The 14,848-nt window shown below is 43.0% G+C and overlaps 1 protein-coding gene across 1 annotated transcript in view; it reads right to left on the bottom strand.

The window, feature by feature from the left end:
* The window catches only part of LOC117421535 (guanine nucleotide-binding protein G(q) subunit alpha), a 97,797-nt gene that overhangs the window by 44,594 nt on the left and 38,355 nt on the right, over positions 1–14,848 (bottom strand). The window contains exon 4 of the mRNA XM_034036058.3: positions 713–867. Coding sequence (XP_033891949.1) covers positions 713–867 — 155 coding nt within the window. The remainder of the gene's footprint in view (positions 1–712; positions 868–14,848) is intronic.

Here is a 14,848-nt window from a genome sequence, read left to right as displayed (position 1 = left end):
GATAAGATTCTGGGATCAATAAGCTACTAACAACCAAAACGAGCAAGATGGCCCGAATGGCCTCCTCTCGTTTGTAAACTTTCTTATGTTCTTCATTATTTTCTTTTACTTACATTTTAATGTCATCCTGCGCACCCCTATAACCCTTAGAAGTACCCCCAGTGGTAACCATATCCCCAAAAAACCCTGTCTTAATCTAACCTGGAAACTCTCTAGAGAGGACATTTAATCGAATTACTTAAAACTGATGATGATAGAATCCACAGTCCAACATTTTATCAAATCATTTATCTAAATAAAATCTGTAACCAAAGCTCCCTAAAATTAAAAGCAGACATGGAACGAAAAGTAACCTCTATCTTAGGTAAAAATATTTATAGTATTTCCCTATTACAATTAAGAAAGAATGTATTTCTTCATATATAGTTTGTCATGCTTTTATGTCTTAATTGTTTATGTAGAAAGTGAAAAAAAAAAAAAAAAACTTGCTGCAAGATTTCTTTTTTTTTTTTGGTTAACCATGGCCCCTCCAAAGTCCAGGAAATGTATACTAAAATGCATTTAATGGGCCACTAAGCGAGGGCTACAGAGGAAGTATATTTTAGTAGAAACTAAAAAATCACCATTAGATAACCCACCTCTGCTTGTCTGTAACTTAAATATCTGTATTCTGCAGTGAATAACTAATTTCCGAAAAAAAGGGATTACTTACTATTTGGCTGAATCTGAGAGCTGGTATTCCCTCCGTCTGTCATAACACTCCTGGATACCCGGGTCATTCCATAAAGCCCGAATCGCATCAACGTACGGGTTGTCAAACACTGACACCTTCTCTACATCAACCTCTCGGACTATGTTAGCATTCCCCTGCAGAAAAAAATAATGAATCTTATACACGGTTCACAACATCCTTCATTTTGATTGTCAAACAGCATAAACAATCAGTGATATTTGCTTTTTTTATTGTTTGAAAACCTTATGTAGAACAAAAAGTGGGTCCATTGATAACATTAACTAGTGAACTGAAGTTTGATATGTCAAAGTATGCATTTACATGATACAAAATACAAAAGAAAATTACAAACTGATTTCCCAAATTTCTAACACTTACATATATTATTTCTAGTGCATTATGCAGAAATCTTTAGGAACTAGGGCATACCTTTAAATTAAGAAGAAAAAAAAAAGAATGGAAATTAACAAGTCTGTATTTAAACAGGCTTCAACCGGATGGGATAAATGAAGTGTTAGTCTCATGCTGTGTTTTCAGCGACCATTGAACCGTTTACAAATTACCAAATATTCCTGAAGTATATATTTGGAGGCTGTGTGGTCCAGTGGTTAAAGAAACAGGCTTGTAACCAGGAGGTCCCCGGTTCAAATCCTAGCTTAGCCATTGACTCATTGTGTGACCCTGAGCAAGTCACTTAACCTCCTTGTGCTCCGTCTTTTGGGTGAGACGTTGTTCTAAGTGACTCTGCAACTGATGCATAGTTCACACACCCTAGTCTTGTATCTTGTAAAGGTCTATGTGATGGTGGTCCACTATGAAAGGCGCTATATAAAAAAATAAAATAAAAAATAATTAGATATATATTATATTATATATATATATATATATATATATATATATATATATATATATGGCTCCCCAGTAGATAAATATTGGCTATGGGGGATTCAAAGCTACTCTGGTCCCTGCCCTCCCAACAGGGCTGGCCAATACAAGCTGCAGTGTCCCACATTGACGTTCAGTTTTTTCCTTCTGTGAACTTTCTGGGAGATCGTGTTTTTTTTTTTTTTTTAATGTAGTAGTCGCCAATTGTTCTTATCATTTTCTCCCCAATTTGGAATAGCCAATTATTTTTAGGCTCAGCTCACCGCTACCACACCCACGCGCCGACTCGGGAGCAGTGAAGACAAATACACACTGTCCTCCGAAGTGTGTCGTCAGCTGACCGCTTCTTTTACACACTGCAGGCCCACCATGCAGCCACCTCAGAGCTACCTGCGGGCTTGCCTGTAAGCTGCTCTGGGCAGCTTACAGGCAAGCCCGCAGGGTGTCCACGGCGCACCACGCGCCCGGCCAGACCACAGTGGTCGCTGGTGCGTGGTGAGCCGAGGACACCCTAGGCGACCTAAATCCTCTCGCACCGTACAAATCAATTTCATGTTTGAAATTAAGGTTATTTGACTGTGAGGGAGACATTTGTCTTCATAATACAACTGGTTCTGTTTAAGAGCACAACAGAGGTTTTCAAATACAATTATTCATTATTTTATGGATTGTACAATTTTGTGTGTGTCTCATAGCAAGCTGGCACTGTATTGTACTGTATATTAGGTGTGTGTTCAAAGGTTCATTTGCTAGCCAGGAATTCAAAGGTAGTTCTAAACCTACAAAGGTTCGTCAGGCGGCATTCACGCACTGTCTGTTTATTTCTATTTTTTTTCTCTGGTCACACAAAACTGTATTTAATAGTGTTTTATTTTAATGAGTAGAAGAAATAAGATACTTACCAAAAAAGGAAAATGTTATTAAATACAGTTTTGTTAAGTGGGATTAGAGGGTTGTCAAAGTTTTGATTTGGTCCGGGCCCTAGCGTACAAGACATTGTAAGAGAAGTGCTATGGTAGAATATGTATGAAACATACAAAATACACGCTAATAATTACAATTTCAAAAACTGAGCACTGTCAGACAACCATAAAAAAGCTGAATGCAAACTGTGCAAGCGACTCGATGTATCATGGGATCACTTGATAAGTGTAAGTTCATATTATTATTATTATTATTATTATTATTATTATTATTATTATTATTATTATTATTATTTTAATGTGTATTAGCAGTAGTATTATAGAATGTTGACTATTAAATAAGGCTTTGTTTGGCCTAAGTCAATGCAATGCAAGTTTACTGTATATATTGCAAGCAGCATCAATCACGTGTACACAAACAATGTGTATTTTTATTTAAATTATAAAAACATGATTTTCAATCAAATATAAACTAGTAGCTATGGTGACGTCACCAGTAAATGATGCAAATGAGTACCATCGAAGGTTCGAACCTTCCTTCGGTAAGGTGTTCCGAACCTTTGAAGGTCAGAATATACCCTTCGTTACAGCCCTACTGTATGTGAAATAAAAGAAATGTAGACCTTGACAAGTGCAAATATAATGTGCTGTAATATAATGTGAAATTCTGTCCCCGAAGGCACTAATTATGTCTTAAATCTCCAGTGATGTACTCCAGAAGGGGAGTAAAAAAAAACTAACAGAAAGGATATTTCTGGATAAGACCTCAATGTTTTATAGGTGATGAAAACTGACCTTCAGGTTCTCTGACCTAACATTCCCTTGTGCGGCAGCATAGAATGTATTTAAAAAGTGCACCTTAATCATTGGAGTGGAGTTGGAAGCTAAACAGCAGACATATCTTGCAGGCATCCTAAAACCAGATGCATACTGAATATTGTCCAAACAAAAGTCCATTCAAATTACCTGTATAAACTTTGCAAATCAGGGCTATACACTCATGCACTTGACTAGATGGGGGGGGGGGGGGGGGGGGGAGACACGCTTTTGCTTACAAACCTTCTTTACAATGGTGATTTTTTACACCAATAGCACAACTGTATTGGATTATGTAGATAAATAATATATTGAGCTTCTTTACACCTACTATGATAAAACTGGTTGGGACATCGAGGGACATAAAAAATTGATCCACTCTAAGAGGTGAAGCCCCCTTATCTGCAGAGCCTCCAAGGCAGGGTGGCGAGAGTCATGGTCCCAAGAAAGAGAGCACTATTGCAGTGGTGGAAGAGGAATGTGGGGGAGCAAGTAAACACAGACAAATGGTAAGACTCGACACAGGGATGATATAGAGAAGACAATTATTGTACTGCGTTTTCATCAGAAACACCACTGATCTAAATAAACTACTGTAAATGACTTAGTAGGAACAAACAAACATCACAGGAGGGAACATATTGTAAGAACATATGAACAGTTTTTGTAATGAAAATAACTATATAAATGCAGGTTTTGTTCCAATAAAATGAAATCGATGTAATAACGTATGGAATTAGAGATAATATTAGATTATCAATCATTTAATCTCTTTTAATGCTCTTTCCAAAATATTTTTGTTTTATGGCTTTCCCAAAAAGTTTGCAGTCTTTAAACGAAACTGATGAAACAGCTAAAATAAATGTGTGTTGTGTGATGGAGACACCTGATCTCAAAATACATTTAACCCTTTTCATCATAACACTCAGCTCTTCTTGCACTTTCATATATTCACATTTTATTGTAGTTAACTTCAACAAGCTTACTGTACTTCCTCAATAATTGTTTTAATGCACATGAACTACTACATTCAAGGGGCGAAAGACTTCAATATTTCCCTTGCAAGTTAACCCCACAAAATGATATATTACAGCTGTGTGAAACTTGCCAAATTGCCCCCCCCCCCCTTCATATTCATTGTGAAAGGGCGCCCTCTGCTGGTAAAAGCACTAGGTCTATTTTATAACCAGTCACTGACAGGTCACAACTGTTTTGGGTACGGCTTTATTTTTTCCAACGTTGTTTGTCTTGTGCAGAGAAATGTTTTCGTAGCTCCACCACACATTAGAAATTAGAGAAGTGTCTTGACAAGAAGGCTTTCGTGTTACATTTATGTGTTAATATGAAAGTCTGGTGCAGCTTTTTTGGCAAATATTGCTTGTACTCAACACATTATTCTTTCTTACAGAGAACCAGCAGTAATACAGTGCCTTGCATAAGTATTCACCCCCCTTGGACTTTTCCACATTTTGTAGTGTTACAACCTGGAATTAAAATGGATTTAATTGGGATTTTTACTATTTGATTTACACAACATACTTAACACTTTGAAGGTGCAAAATATGTTTTTATTGTGACACAAAAGTTAATTAAACAAAAAAAAAAAGACATTTGTTGGTTGCATAAGTATTCACCCCCTGAGTCAATACTTGGTAGAAGCACCTTTGGCAGCAATCACAGCTGTGAGTCTTTTTGTGTAAGTCTCTACCAGTTTTGCACATCTAGATCCTGCAATGTTTGCCCATTCTTCTTGGCAAAATTGCTCAAGCTCTGTCAAGTTGGATGGGGACTGTTGGTGAACAGCAATTTTCAAGTCTTGCCACAGATTCTCAATCGGATTGAGGTCTGGGTTTTGACTGGGCCATTCTAAGACATTCAGGTTCTTGTTTTTAAACCACTCCAGTGTAGCTTTGGCTGTGTGTTTAGGGTCATTGTCCTGCTGGAAGGTGAACCTCTGCCCCAGTCCCAGGTCTCTTGCAGACTGAAACAGGTTTTCCTCTAGAATTTCCCTGTATTTGGCTCCATCCATCTTGCTCTCAATCCTGACCAGTTTCCCAGTCCCTGCCGATGAAAAGCATCCCCATAACATGATGCTGCCACCACCATGCTTCACTGTGGGGATGATGTTGACTTTGCGCAACACATAGCGTTTTGCGCTAAGGCCAAAAAGTTCAGTTTTGGTCTCATCAGACCACGTTTGCTGTGTCTCTGTGACAAAGATGGCTGCAGGGAGGAACTCAGACCAGAGAGAGAAACACACAGACAGAGACGGTGGTGATGCTGAGCTGAGTGCAATGGCTGCACTCAGCGTTTATTAACAAAATAAAAAGGTTTACCAAACAGAACACAAAACAGGACACGGCACTACACGCCAAAATAAACAGACAGACAAAACGAACTACACAGACAAACACGGTGAGCTTCTTTTACTATTATTACTTTTAAATACCCTCCGTCTCCTAACCCGTTCTCCACTCACCGAACACCAACCCCCAGTGAGTGAAAACATGCAGCTTTTATGCAGTTGTACCGAGATTCGATTGCTAGTCAATCATTCAATTGGAATCTCGGTACAACTGCACGTGAATTAATTAAAGTGCAATTCCCCGTGCTCACATATTACATTTAACCAGCACGTGAAGTGATTTGTGCTCTCCTCGTGCCTAAATACAAATCTACACTTTAAATACACGTGAAACACAGACCCGTTTATATCCCGTGTACCAATGCCTATACACCAACATTTACACACAACACGTAACATATAACACACACAGGGGGGGCACTTTGCCACATATACCCCCCCTTGTGCAACGCACACATGGCCTCAACGGCCACCTCCCCCCTTAAATACCCAGCAGTCCAGGCAAAAGTCTCGGGCTGGGAAGGGAGGCTTCAGTGGGCCCATGGCTGGAAATGCTGTCAGCTCCCCTGCCGGTAGTGGCACGGCTGACAGCATGCTGGTCCCGTCCTGCAGCGAAAAAGCTGCGGGGGCAGGTGGTCCCCCGACCTCCCCCTTCTTCATAGCCGGCAGCTCCCTCCTGTGGGGCTCCGGCCACAAGAACTCCTGCAGCGAAACTGCTGCTGGGGAAAGTGGTCTCCAGACCTCCTCCCCCTTCTTCGTGGCCGGCAGCTCCCCTTTCTGGGGCTCCGGCCACCGTACTCCCTGCGGAGGTACGGGCAGCAGAGGCAGCTCCAGCTCCTCTGCTCCTGGCGGTGGTGGAGGCAGAGGCAGCTCCAGCTCCTCTGCTCCTGGCGGTGGTGGAGGCAGAGGCAGCTCCAGCTCCTCTGCTCCTTGCGGTGGTGGTGGCGGAGGCAGAGGCAGCTCCTGCTCCTCTGCTCCTTGCAGTGGTGGTGGCGGAGGCAGAGGCAGCTCCTGCTCCTCTGCTCCTGGAGATGGTGGAGGCAGAGGCAGCTCCTGCTCCTCTGTTCCTTGCGGTGGTGGTGGCGGAGGCAGCGGCAGCTCCTGCTCCTCTGCTCCTTGCGGTGGTGGTGGTGGAGGCAGAGGCAGCTCCAGCTCCTCTGCTCCTGGCGGTGGTGGAGGCAGAGGCAGCTCCACTGCTCCTGGCGGTGGTGGAGGCAGAGGCAGCTCCTGCTCCTCTCCCTCGGGTGGTGGAGGCAGAGGCAGCTCCTGCTCCTCTCCCTCGGGTGGTGGTGGAGGCAGAGGCAGCTCCTGCTCCTCTCCCTCGGGTGGTGGTGGAGGCAGAGGCAGCTCCTGCTCCTCTCCCTCGGGTGGTGGTGATGGCGCTGCCGGCTCCTCCGACAGCGGGGGTAGGGCTGGTGGCGCTGCCGGCTCCTCCGACAGCGGGGGTAGAGCTGGTGGCGGGCGTCTCCGCTGGGCTCCCTTCAGCAGCAAAAACAGCGGCTGCTGTGGAGCCCGAGCTTCACGCCCTCGTCCCTCCCAAAAAAAAATAGGGGTTTGGGCCTTCAGCTCCTCCCCTCCGGACACAGGACGCACCGGCTCCTCCCCTCCGGGCCGTGGGCGCACCGACTCCTCCCTCTCGGGCCGTGGACGCACCGACTCCTCCCTCTCGGGCCGTGGACGCACCGACTCCTCCCTCTCGGGCTGTGGACGTTCGGGCTCCTCCCACTCGGGCTGTGGACGTTCGGGCTCCTCCCACTCGGGCTGTGGACGTTCGGGCTCCTCCCACTCGGGCTGTGGACGTTCGGGCTCCTCCCACTCGGGCTGTGGACGTGGCAGCAAGGGCTCCTCTTCTTCATCCTGCATGGGGCATAGGGCCAACGTGTGCCCATATGCCCCACAGCCAGGGCACCACTCCCCCCATCCCAGTCTTTGGGCCATTGCCTGTAGGGTCCTGTGGACGGAGCAGGGTATGGTGGTGTGGCTAGTTTGGCCACAGTCAAAACACCACAGCCCTGCTTCCACCTTTCTCCCTTTGCCCTCCTGTGCTCTTCTCCAGCCTCTTCTCCCCATTTCTTCTCCTTTGGTTTTTTTTTTTTTTTTTTTTTTTCCCCCAAAAAAAAACTGCGGTTCCCGCTCTGGCCTGAGCCCTGGAGGCGCTGTTATCCCGGTTCTGACACCACGTGTGACAAAGATGGCTGCAGGGAGGAACTCAGACCAGAGAGAGAAACACACAGACAGAGACGGTGGTGATGCTGAGCTGAGTGCAATGGCTGCACTCAGCGTTTATTAACAAAATAAAAAGGTTTACCAAACAGAACACAAAACAGGACACGGCACTACACGCCAAAATAAACAGACAGACAAAACGAACTACACAGACAAACACGGTGAGCTTCTTTTACTATTATTACTTTTAAATACCCTCCGTCTCCTAACCCGTTCTCCACTCACCGAACACCAACCCCCAGTGAGTGAAAACATGCAGCTTTTATGCAGTTGTACCGAGATTCGATTGCTAGTCAATCATTCAATTGGAATCTCGGTACAACTGCACGTGAATTAATTAAAGTGCAATTCCCCGTGCTCACATATTACATTTAACCAGCACGTGAAGTGATTTGTGCTCTCCTCGTGCCTAAATACAAATCTACACTTTAAATACACGTGAAACACAGACCCGTTTATATCCCGTGTACCAATGCCTATACACCAACATTTACACACAACACGTAACATATAACACACACAGGGGGGGCACTTTGCCACAGTCTCCCACATGCCTTTTGGCAAAATCCAAACGGGATTTGATATGGGTTTTTTTCAGCAATGGCTTTCTTCACGCCACTCTTCCATAAAGCCCAGCTTTGTGGAGCGTCCGGGTTATAGTTGTCCCATGGACGGTTTCTCCCATCTCAGCTGTGGCTCTCTCCAGCTCCTTCAGAGTTACCATTGGCCTCTTGGTTGCTTCTCTGACTAATGCCCTCCTTACCTGGTTACTGAGTTTTGGTGGAAGGCCTTCTCTAGGCAGAGTCGCGGTTGTGCCATATTCTTTCCATTTTTTAATAATGGATCTAACGGTGTTCTGGGGGATGTTCAAAGTTTGGGATATTTTTTTATAACCCAACCCTGATTGGTGCTTCTCCAGAAATTTATCCCGGACTTGTTTTGATAGCTCCTTGGTCTTCATGATGCTGTTTGTTTAAATATGCTCTCTAACAAACTCTGGGGCCTTCCAGAAACAGGTGTATTTAATCTGAGATCATGTGACACTTTAATTGCACATAGGTGGACTCCATTCAACTAATTATGTGACTTCTGAAGGCAACTGGTTGCACCAGAGCTTATTTAGGGGTGTCACAGCAAAGAGGGTGAATACTTATGCAATCAAGACTTTTCAGTTTTTTTATTTGTAAATAATTTTGAAAAATATTTAGATTTTTTTCCCCACTTCGACATTATGGACTATTTTGTGTAGATCAGTGACAAAAAATCCTAATTAAATCCATTTTAATTCCAGGTTGTAACACTACAAAATGTGGAAAAGTCCAAGGGGGGTGAATACTTATGCAAGGCACTGTAACACAACCAAGGCTAACCAACAAACATTTTTAAAAGAGGATTAGTACACTAGGCTGTAAAATGACTGCATCTTACTTTTTCTTTCCACTTTATAAAACAAAATGTGTAATAACTGCAAAAATGAAGTTATTAAATTGTCTGCAAAGTTATGTGTACTATTAGTGTTATTACAGGCTTGATTTATTCATTGGAAAAATGCAAAGAACAATTCTAAAATAATGTAAATTATTCAAAATTTTTGGTGCCATTGGATCTAGTTCCCACTTGTTTACTTGTAGTAGAACCACCATACAGTACCTTCTCTCAAAAGCACAGATGGTGTTCCATTCCAGCACTCCTAACCATGGAGGCTGTGTGGTCCAGTGGTTAAAGAAAAGGGCTTCTAACCAGAAGGTTCCCGGTTCAAATCCTGGCTCAGCCACTGACTCATTGTGTGACCCTGAGCAAGTCACTTAACCTCCTTGTGCTCCGTCTTTCGGGTGAGACGTAATTGTAAGTGACTCTGCAGCTGATGCATAGTTCACACACCCGAGTCTCTGTAAGTCGCCTTGGATAAAAGCGTCTCCTAAATAAACAAATAACCATACCAAGCACTGTTCAGCTCATGTTAGGGCCCTTTCACATACAGCTTGTTCCTATGCTTGGTTTGTTTTGGTTTGCAGTTTGGATTGGTTCATTGGCAGGCATGTGTGAAATGCAGCTGATGCATAGTTCACACACCCCAGTCTCTAAGTCCTTGGATAAAGGCGTCTGCTAAATAAACAAATAATCATGCAAAAACAACATGACACAATACAGTGCCTACTACTTCTGACCAGTGCATTAGCCCTGCGTGTAACCAGTGTTTGCCTACAACATTGCATTTCTGTCTCTAACAATGGGGCAATTTCCATGGAAAATGAGAAAAAAGTGAGACTTATTTTTCTCTCTATTTTGGTAGTACTTTTTTTGACTGAGTATGTATTTATTATAAACCTATTCTACACGTTCAAATACCAGCACATTAGGTTAATGATATAAAAATGATCCAGTCAAAAAGCAGCAGCGGCAGGATGGGGATTGGGGTTCCTCCACCAGCATGGGTGCAGGTGGCAACACCCCCCACGACAACTAATTTCAGGGTTTTGCAGGGGTCTAAAACTGCATATCCTGGGTCTAAATATGTGTCTTGATAGGGAACCAAAATTCAAAATAAGTGTATAACTTTGTTTTTAATATGATTTTAGGTGTCCAGTTTTAAAGAGATTTAAAGAGCAACTAAAAGTTACTTATATGTGTCTATGAAAAGTAATTACAAAATAATGTATTTATATTACCATTTTAAAACCACAAACTTGTCTTAGCACACAGTACATTTCAAAGTAAGTATAGTCCACATATTTAAGCAAACTGTTCGGTTTTGCAATAATTCATTACACAGAAAAAAAGTGGTGAAAAAAAGACAGGACTAGACACCAATGAAACAGAGAAATTATATTTCAGGCATTGATACCATAATGCCAAGTGAGCCAGAAGAGATAAATGTGAAGCAATTTCTAAATTAAAGACATTAGATAAGATGCAGTATTAATTGGTAGTACATTTGAATACAGAAAAGGTAAGCCATGAGAGCTGTGTTTTGTTTTCTATTTTTCATGTGTTCCATTTTTTTTGAATTTTATAAAAAAAAAAAAAACAAGACCAATTTTAAGTTTGTAAAAATATTCATGGAACCAACCAGTCCTTACATTTATTATTATTATTATTATTATTATTATTATTATTATTATTATTATTATTATTATTATTTATTTCTTAGCAGACGCCCTTATCCAGGGCGACTTACAATCGTAAGCAAATACATTTCAAGTGTTACAATACAAGTAATACAATAAGAGCAAGAAATACAATAACTTTTGTTCAAGCAAAGTACAAGTGTGACAAACCACAATTCAATAATACAGCAGATAATAGTGATAGTTACATCAGGATATGATTAAATAGTGATAGTTACACCAGGATGTGATTAAATACAAAGTACTACAGGTTAAACACTTGGCAGATTACAGTATTCTGAGGTACAGGATTAAATGTAGTAAAATAGGGGGCAGATAAGAGCAAAATAAAGCACATTTACATGAAGGGTGATAGTGTCCCAGGATACAAACAGAGGAGTTCTACAGGTGCTGTTTGAAGAGGTGAGTCTTAAGGAGGAGCCGGAATGTGGTCAGGGACTGGGCAGTCCTGATATCTGTAGGAAGGTCATTCCACCACTGCGGAGCAAGGGTGGAGAAGGAGCGGACTCTGGAGGCAGGGGAGCGTAGCGGAGGTAGAGTCAGTCTTCTAGTGCAGGCGGAGCGGAGAGGTCGAGTGGGGGTGTAGGGAGAGATGAGGGTCTGGAGGTAGCTGGGTGCAGTCTGGTCAAGGCATCTGTAGGCTAGTACAAGAGTCTTGAACTGGATGCGAGCGGTGATCGGGAGCCAGTGGAGCGAGCGGAGTAGTGGAGTAGCGTGGGCGAAGCGAGGCAGAGAGAACACCAGGCGGGCAGCAGAGTTCTGGATGAGCTGGAGCGGACGGGTGGCGGACGCAGGGAGGCCAGCCAGGAGGGAGTTGCAGTAGTCTAGGCGGGAGAGTACCAGGGCCTGGACCAGGAGCTGGGTAGCATAGTTGGTGAGGAAGGGTCGGATTCTTCGGATGTTGCTCAGGAAGAATCGGCAAGTGCGTGCCAGAGTGGAGATGTGCTGGGAATAAGAGAGGCAGGGGTCCAGGGTGACTCCAAGGTTCTTAGCTGAGGAAGAGGGAGAGAGTGTGGTAGATTCCAGAGGAACAGAGATAGAGAGATCAGAGGAGGGGGAGGAGGAGGGAAAGAAAAGGAGGTCAGATTTAGAGAGGTTGAGTTTGAGGTGATGCGAGTGCATCCAGGAGGAAATAGCAGACAGACAGGTAGAGATACGGGAGGAGATGGTGGAGTCAGAGGTGGGGAAGGAGAGGAAAATCTGAGCATCATCAGCATAGAAATGGTATGAGAAACCATAGGATGCGATGAGGGGGCCCAGGGAGCGGGTGTAGAGAGAGAACAGGAGAGGACCCAAGACTGACCCTTGGGGGACTCCTGTTGAGAGAGGGCAAGGTGTGGAGGTTGCTGCATGCCAGGTTACCTGGTAAGTGCGGTTGGAGAGGTAGGAGGAGAACCAGGCCAGAGCAGTGCCAGAGATCCCCAGGTCAGCAAGAGATGATAGTAGAATAGAGTGATCAACAGTGTCGAAGGCAGCAGAGAGGTCGAGGAGAATTAGGACAGAGGAGAGAGAGGCAGCTCGGGCACACTTAAGTGAGTTGGTGACAGACAGGAGGGCGGTTTCAGTGGAGTGAGCAGAGCGGAAGCCAGATTGGAGAGGGTCAAGCAGAGAGTGGTTGGACAGGAAAGCAGAGAGCTGGAGGTGTACAGTCCGCTCGAGGGTTTTGGAGAGGAAGGGTAGGAGGGAGACAGGACGGTAGCTCTGGAGGGAGGTGGGGTCGAGGGTAGGTTTTTTGAGGAGGGGAGTGATAGAGGCTTTTTTGAAGGCAGAGGGAAAGATACCAGAAAGTAGAGAGGTGTTGAGGAGGGAGGAGATGAAGGGGAGTAGAGCAGGAGCATCAGCTTGAAAGAGGTGAGTGGGGAGGGGGTCCAAGGCACACGTGGTGGGTTTGTGACCCAGTTATAGACCTCAGTTATAGTCTTCCAAGATTCTGAGTATACATACTTTCCCATGGCACCATTTCTCATTAACTACCGAGTCCGAGAATGCAGAAGTGCATTAATAAATACATAAATATATTTTTAAAAATGTGCTTGCGAGAACTGCAATTTCGAACACTGTTGATTTTACAGTTTTCAGAAAATGTTATGTATGATGTTCATAAATAAAAATATTAAGTTGTATCCGATTGTTTGTTTTTCATATCGAAGCCGTTTTAAAATGGAGCCGCACATTTTGCGGGTGCGGCAGACGTATGTAGTCCAAAACCTATTTTTCCTCCTACGATGAGCTTTTAACCAATCACAGACAAGGACTTCCAATCACTGATTGATATATACACACAGTGCTACCCCGTTACAATGCGACCCATTACAGTGCGGAATCAGTTATAACACATTAAGGTTGTGACTCCCATTTCCCCCATATTGCAATTTGACTCACAAACGTTGGGTTTTATTGTCGTTTTACATTAACCGATTTAAGTTGAAACTGGGACATATAGTACTTATAAAGCTCCTGTGCTTGCACTGTATTATTTTTTTCGAAAAGTAAAAACAAACTGTCAGTTATTGTTACAAAACAAGTAAGTGTGTATAAACGTCCTTAGATTCTGTGTTATTTATTTACAGATTACAACATTTATTATAAAAAATATACAATTTAAATAAGTGGTATTAACTTTAAACTGGTGGAATAGCAGTTTCTATCATAACGACCCTGGATTTAGTTACACGACTGGTCTTTGGACCCTGTGTGTGTGTAAGCAGGGAAGCGGCAAGCTTGCCTCAGCCAGGACTGATCGATGTCCAGGTAGGCAGGGACATGAAAGCCCACATCAACGCGGACACAGCTGACAGCTGAGTCAGACAAGCTGCTGTGTGAATGTGCAAGACTGTTTGGTGTTTTTGGTGTGGCCCAGGCTGACAGGGGCAGGGAATAATCGTCCCAATAAACCTTGGATTTGAGTATCTGCAAATTGTGTGTGTCTCCTTCCTTCATTTTCCACGGTACACTACAGTATTAATTTGGCCATTGTAAATCATTTCGGGAACAAAAATGCCAATATTCATTATACGGCGAAACACAAAAAACTCGGTGTCCAATTATGATTATGGACCTCGACAACCGCGTTATAACAGGGTAGCACTGTATATACATACATACATACGAAACATAAGAAACATAAGAAAGTTTACAAACGAGAGGAGGCCATTCAGCCCATCTTGCTCGTTTAGTTGTTAGTAGCTTATTGATCCCAGAATCTCATCAAGCAGCTTCTTGAAGGATCCCAGGGTTTCAGCTTCAACAACATTACTGGGGAGTTGGATAAGAAACATAATTGGGGAGTTGGATAAGAAACATAAGTTGGATAAGAAACATAATACATATATGCATACATACATACATACATGTAATACATATATATACAGACGTACTCAAATTTGTTGGTACCCTTACAGCTCATTGAAATAATGCTTCATTCCTCCTGAAAAGTGATGAAATTAAAAGCTATTTTATCATGTATACTTGCATGCCTTTGGTATGTCATAGAATAAAACAAAGAAGCTGTGAAAAGAGATGAATTATTGCTTATTCTACAAAGATATTCTAAAATGGCCTGGACACATTTGTTGGTACCCCTTAGAAAAGATAATAAATAATTGGATTATAGTGATATTTCAAACTAATTAGTTTCTTTAATTAGTATCACACATGTCTCCAATCTTGTAATCAGTCATTCAGCCTATTTAAATGGAGAAAAGTAGTCACTGTGCTGTTTGGTATCATTGTGTGCACCACACTGAACATGGACCAGAGAAAGCAAAGGAGA

The sequence above is a fragment of the Acipenser ruthenus genome, chromosome 1 (assembly GCF_902713425.1).
Source record: "Acipenser ruthenus chromosome 1, fAciRut3.2 maternal haplotype, whole genome shotgun sequence".
Classification (NCBI taxonomy): domain Eukaryota; kingdom Metazoa; phylum Chordata; class Actinopteri; order Acipenseriformes; family Acipenseridae; genus Acipenser; species Acipenser ruthenus.
Note: the sequence above shows the minus strand (reverse complement) of the source record. Positions and strands in the feature narration are given on the sequence as shown.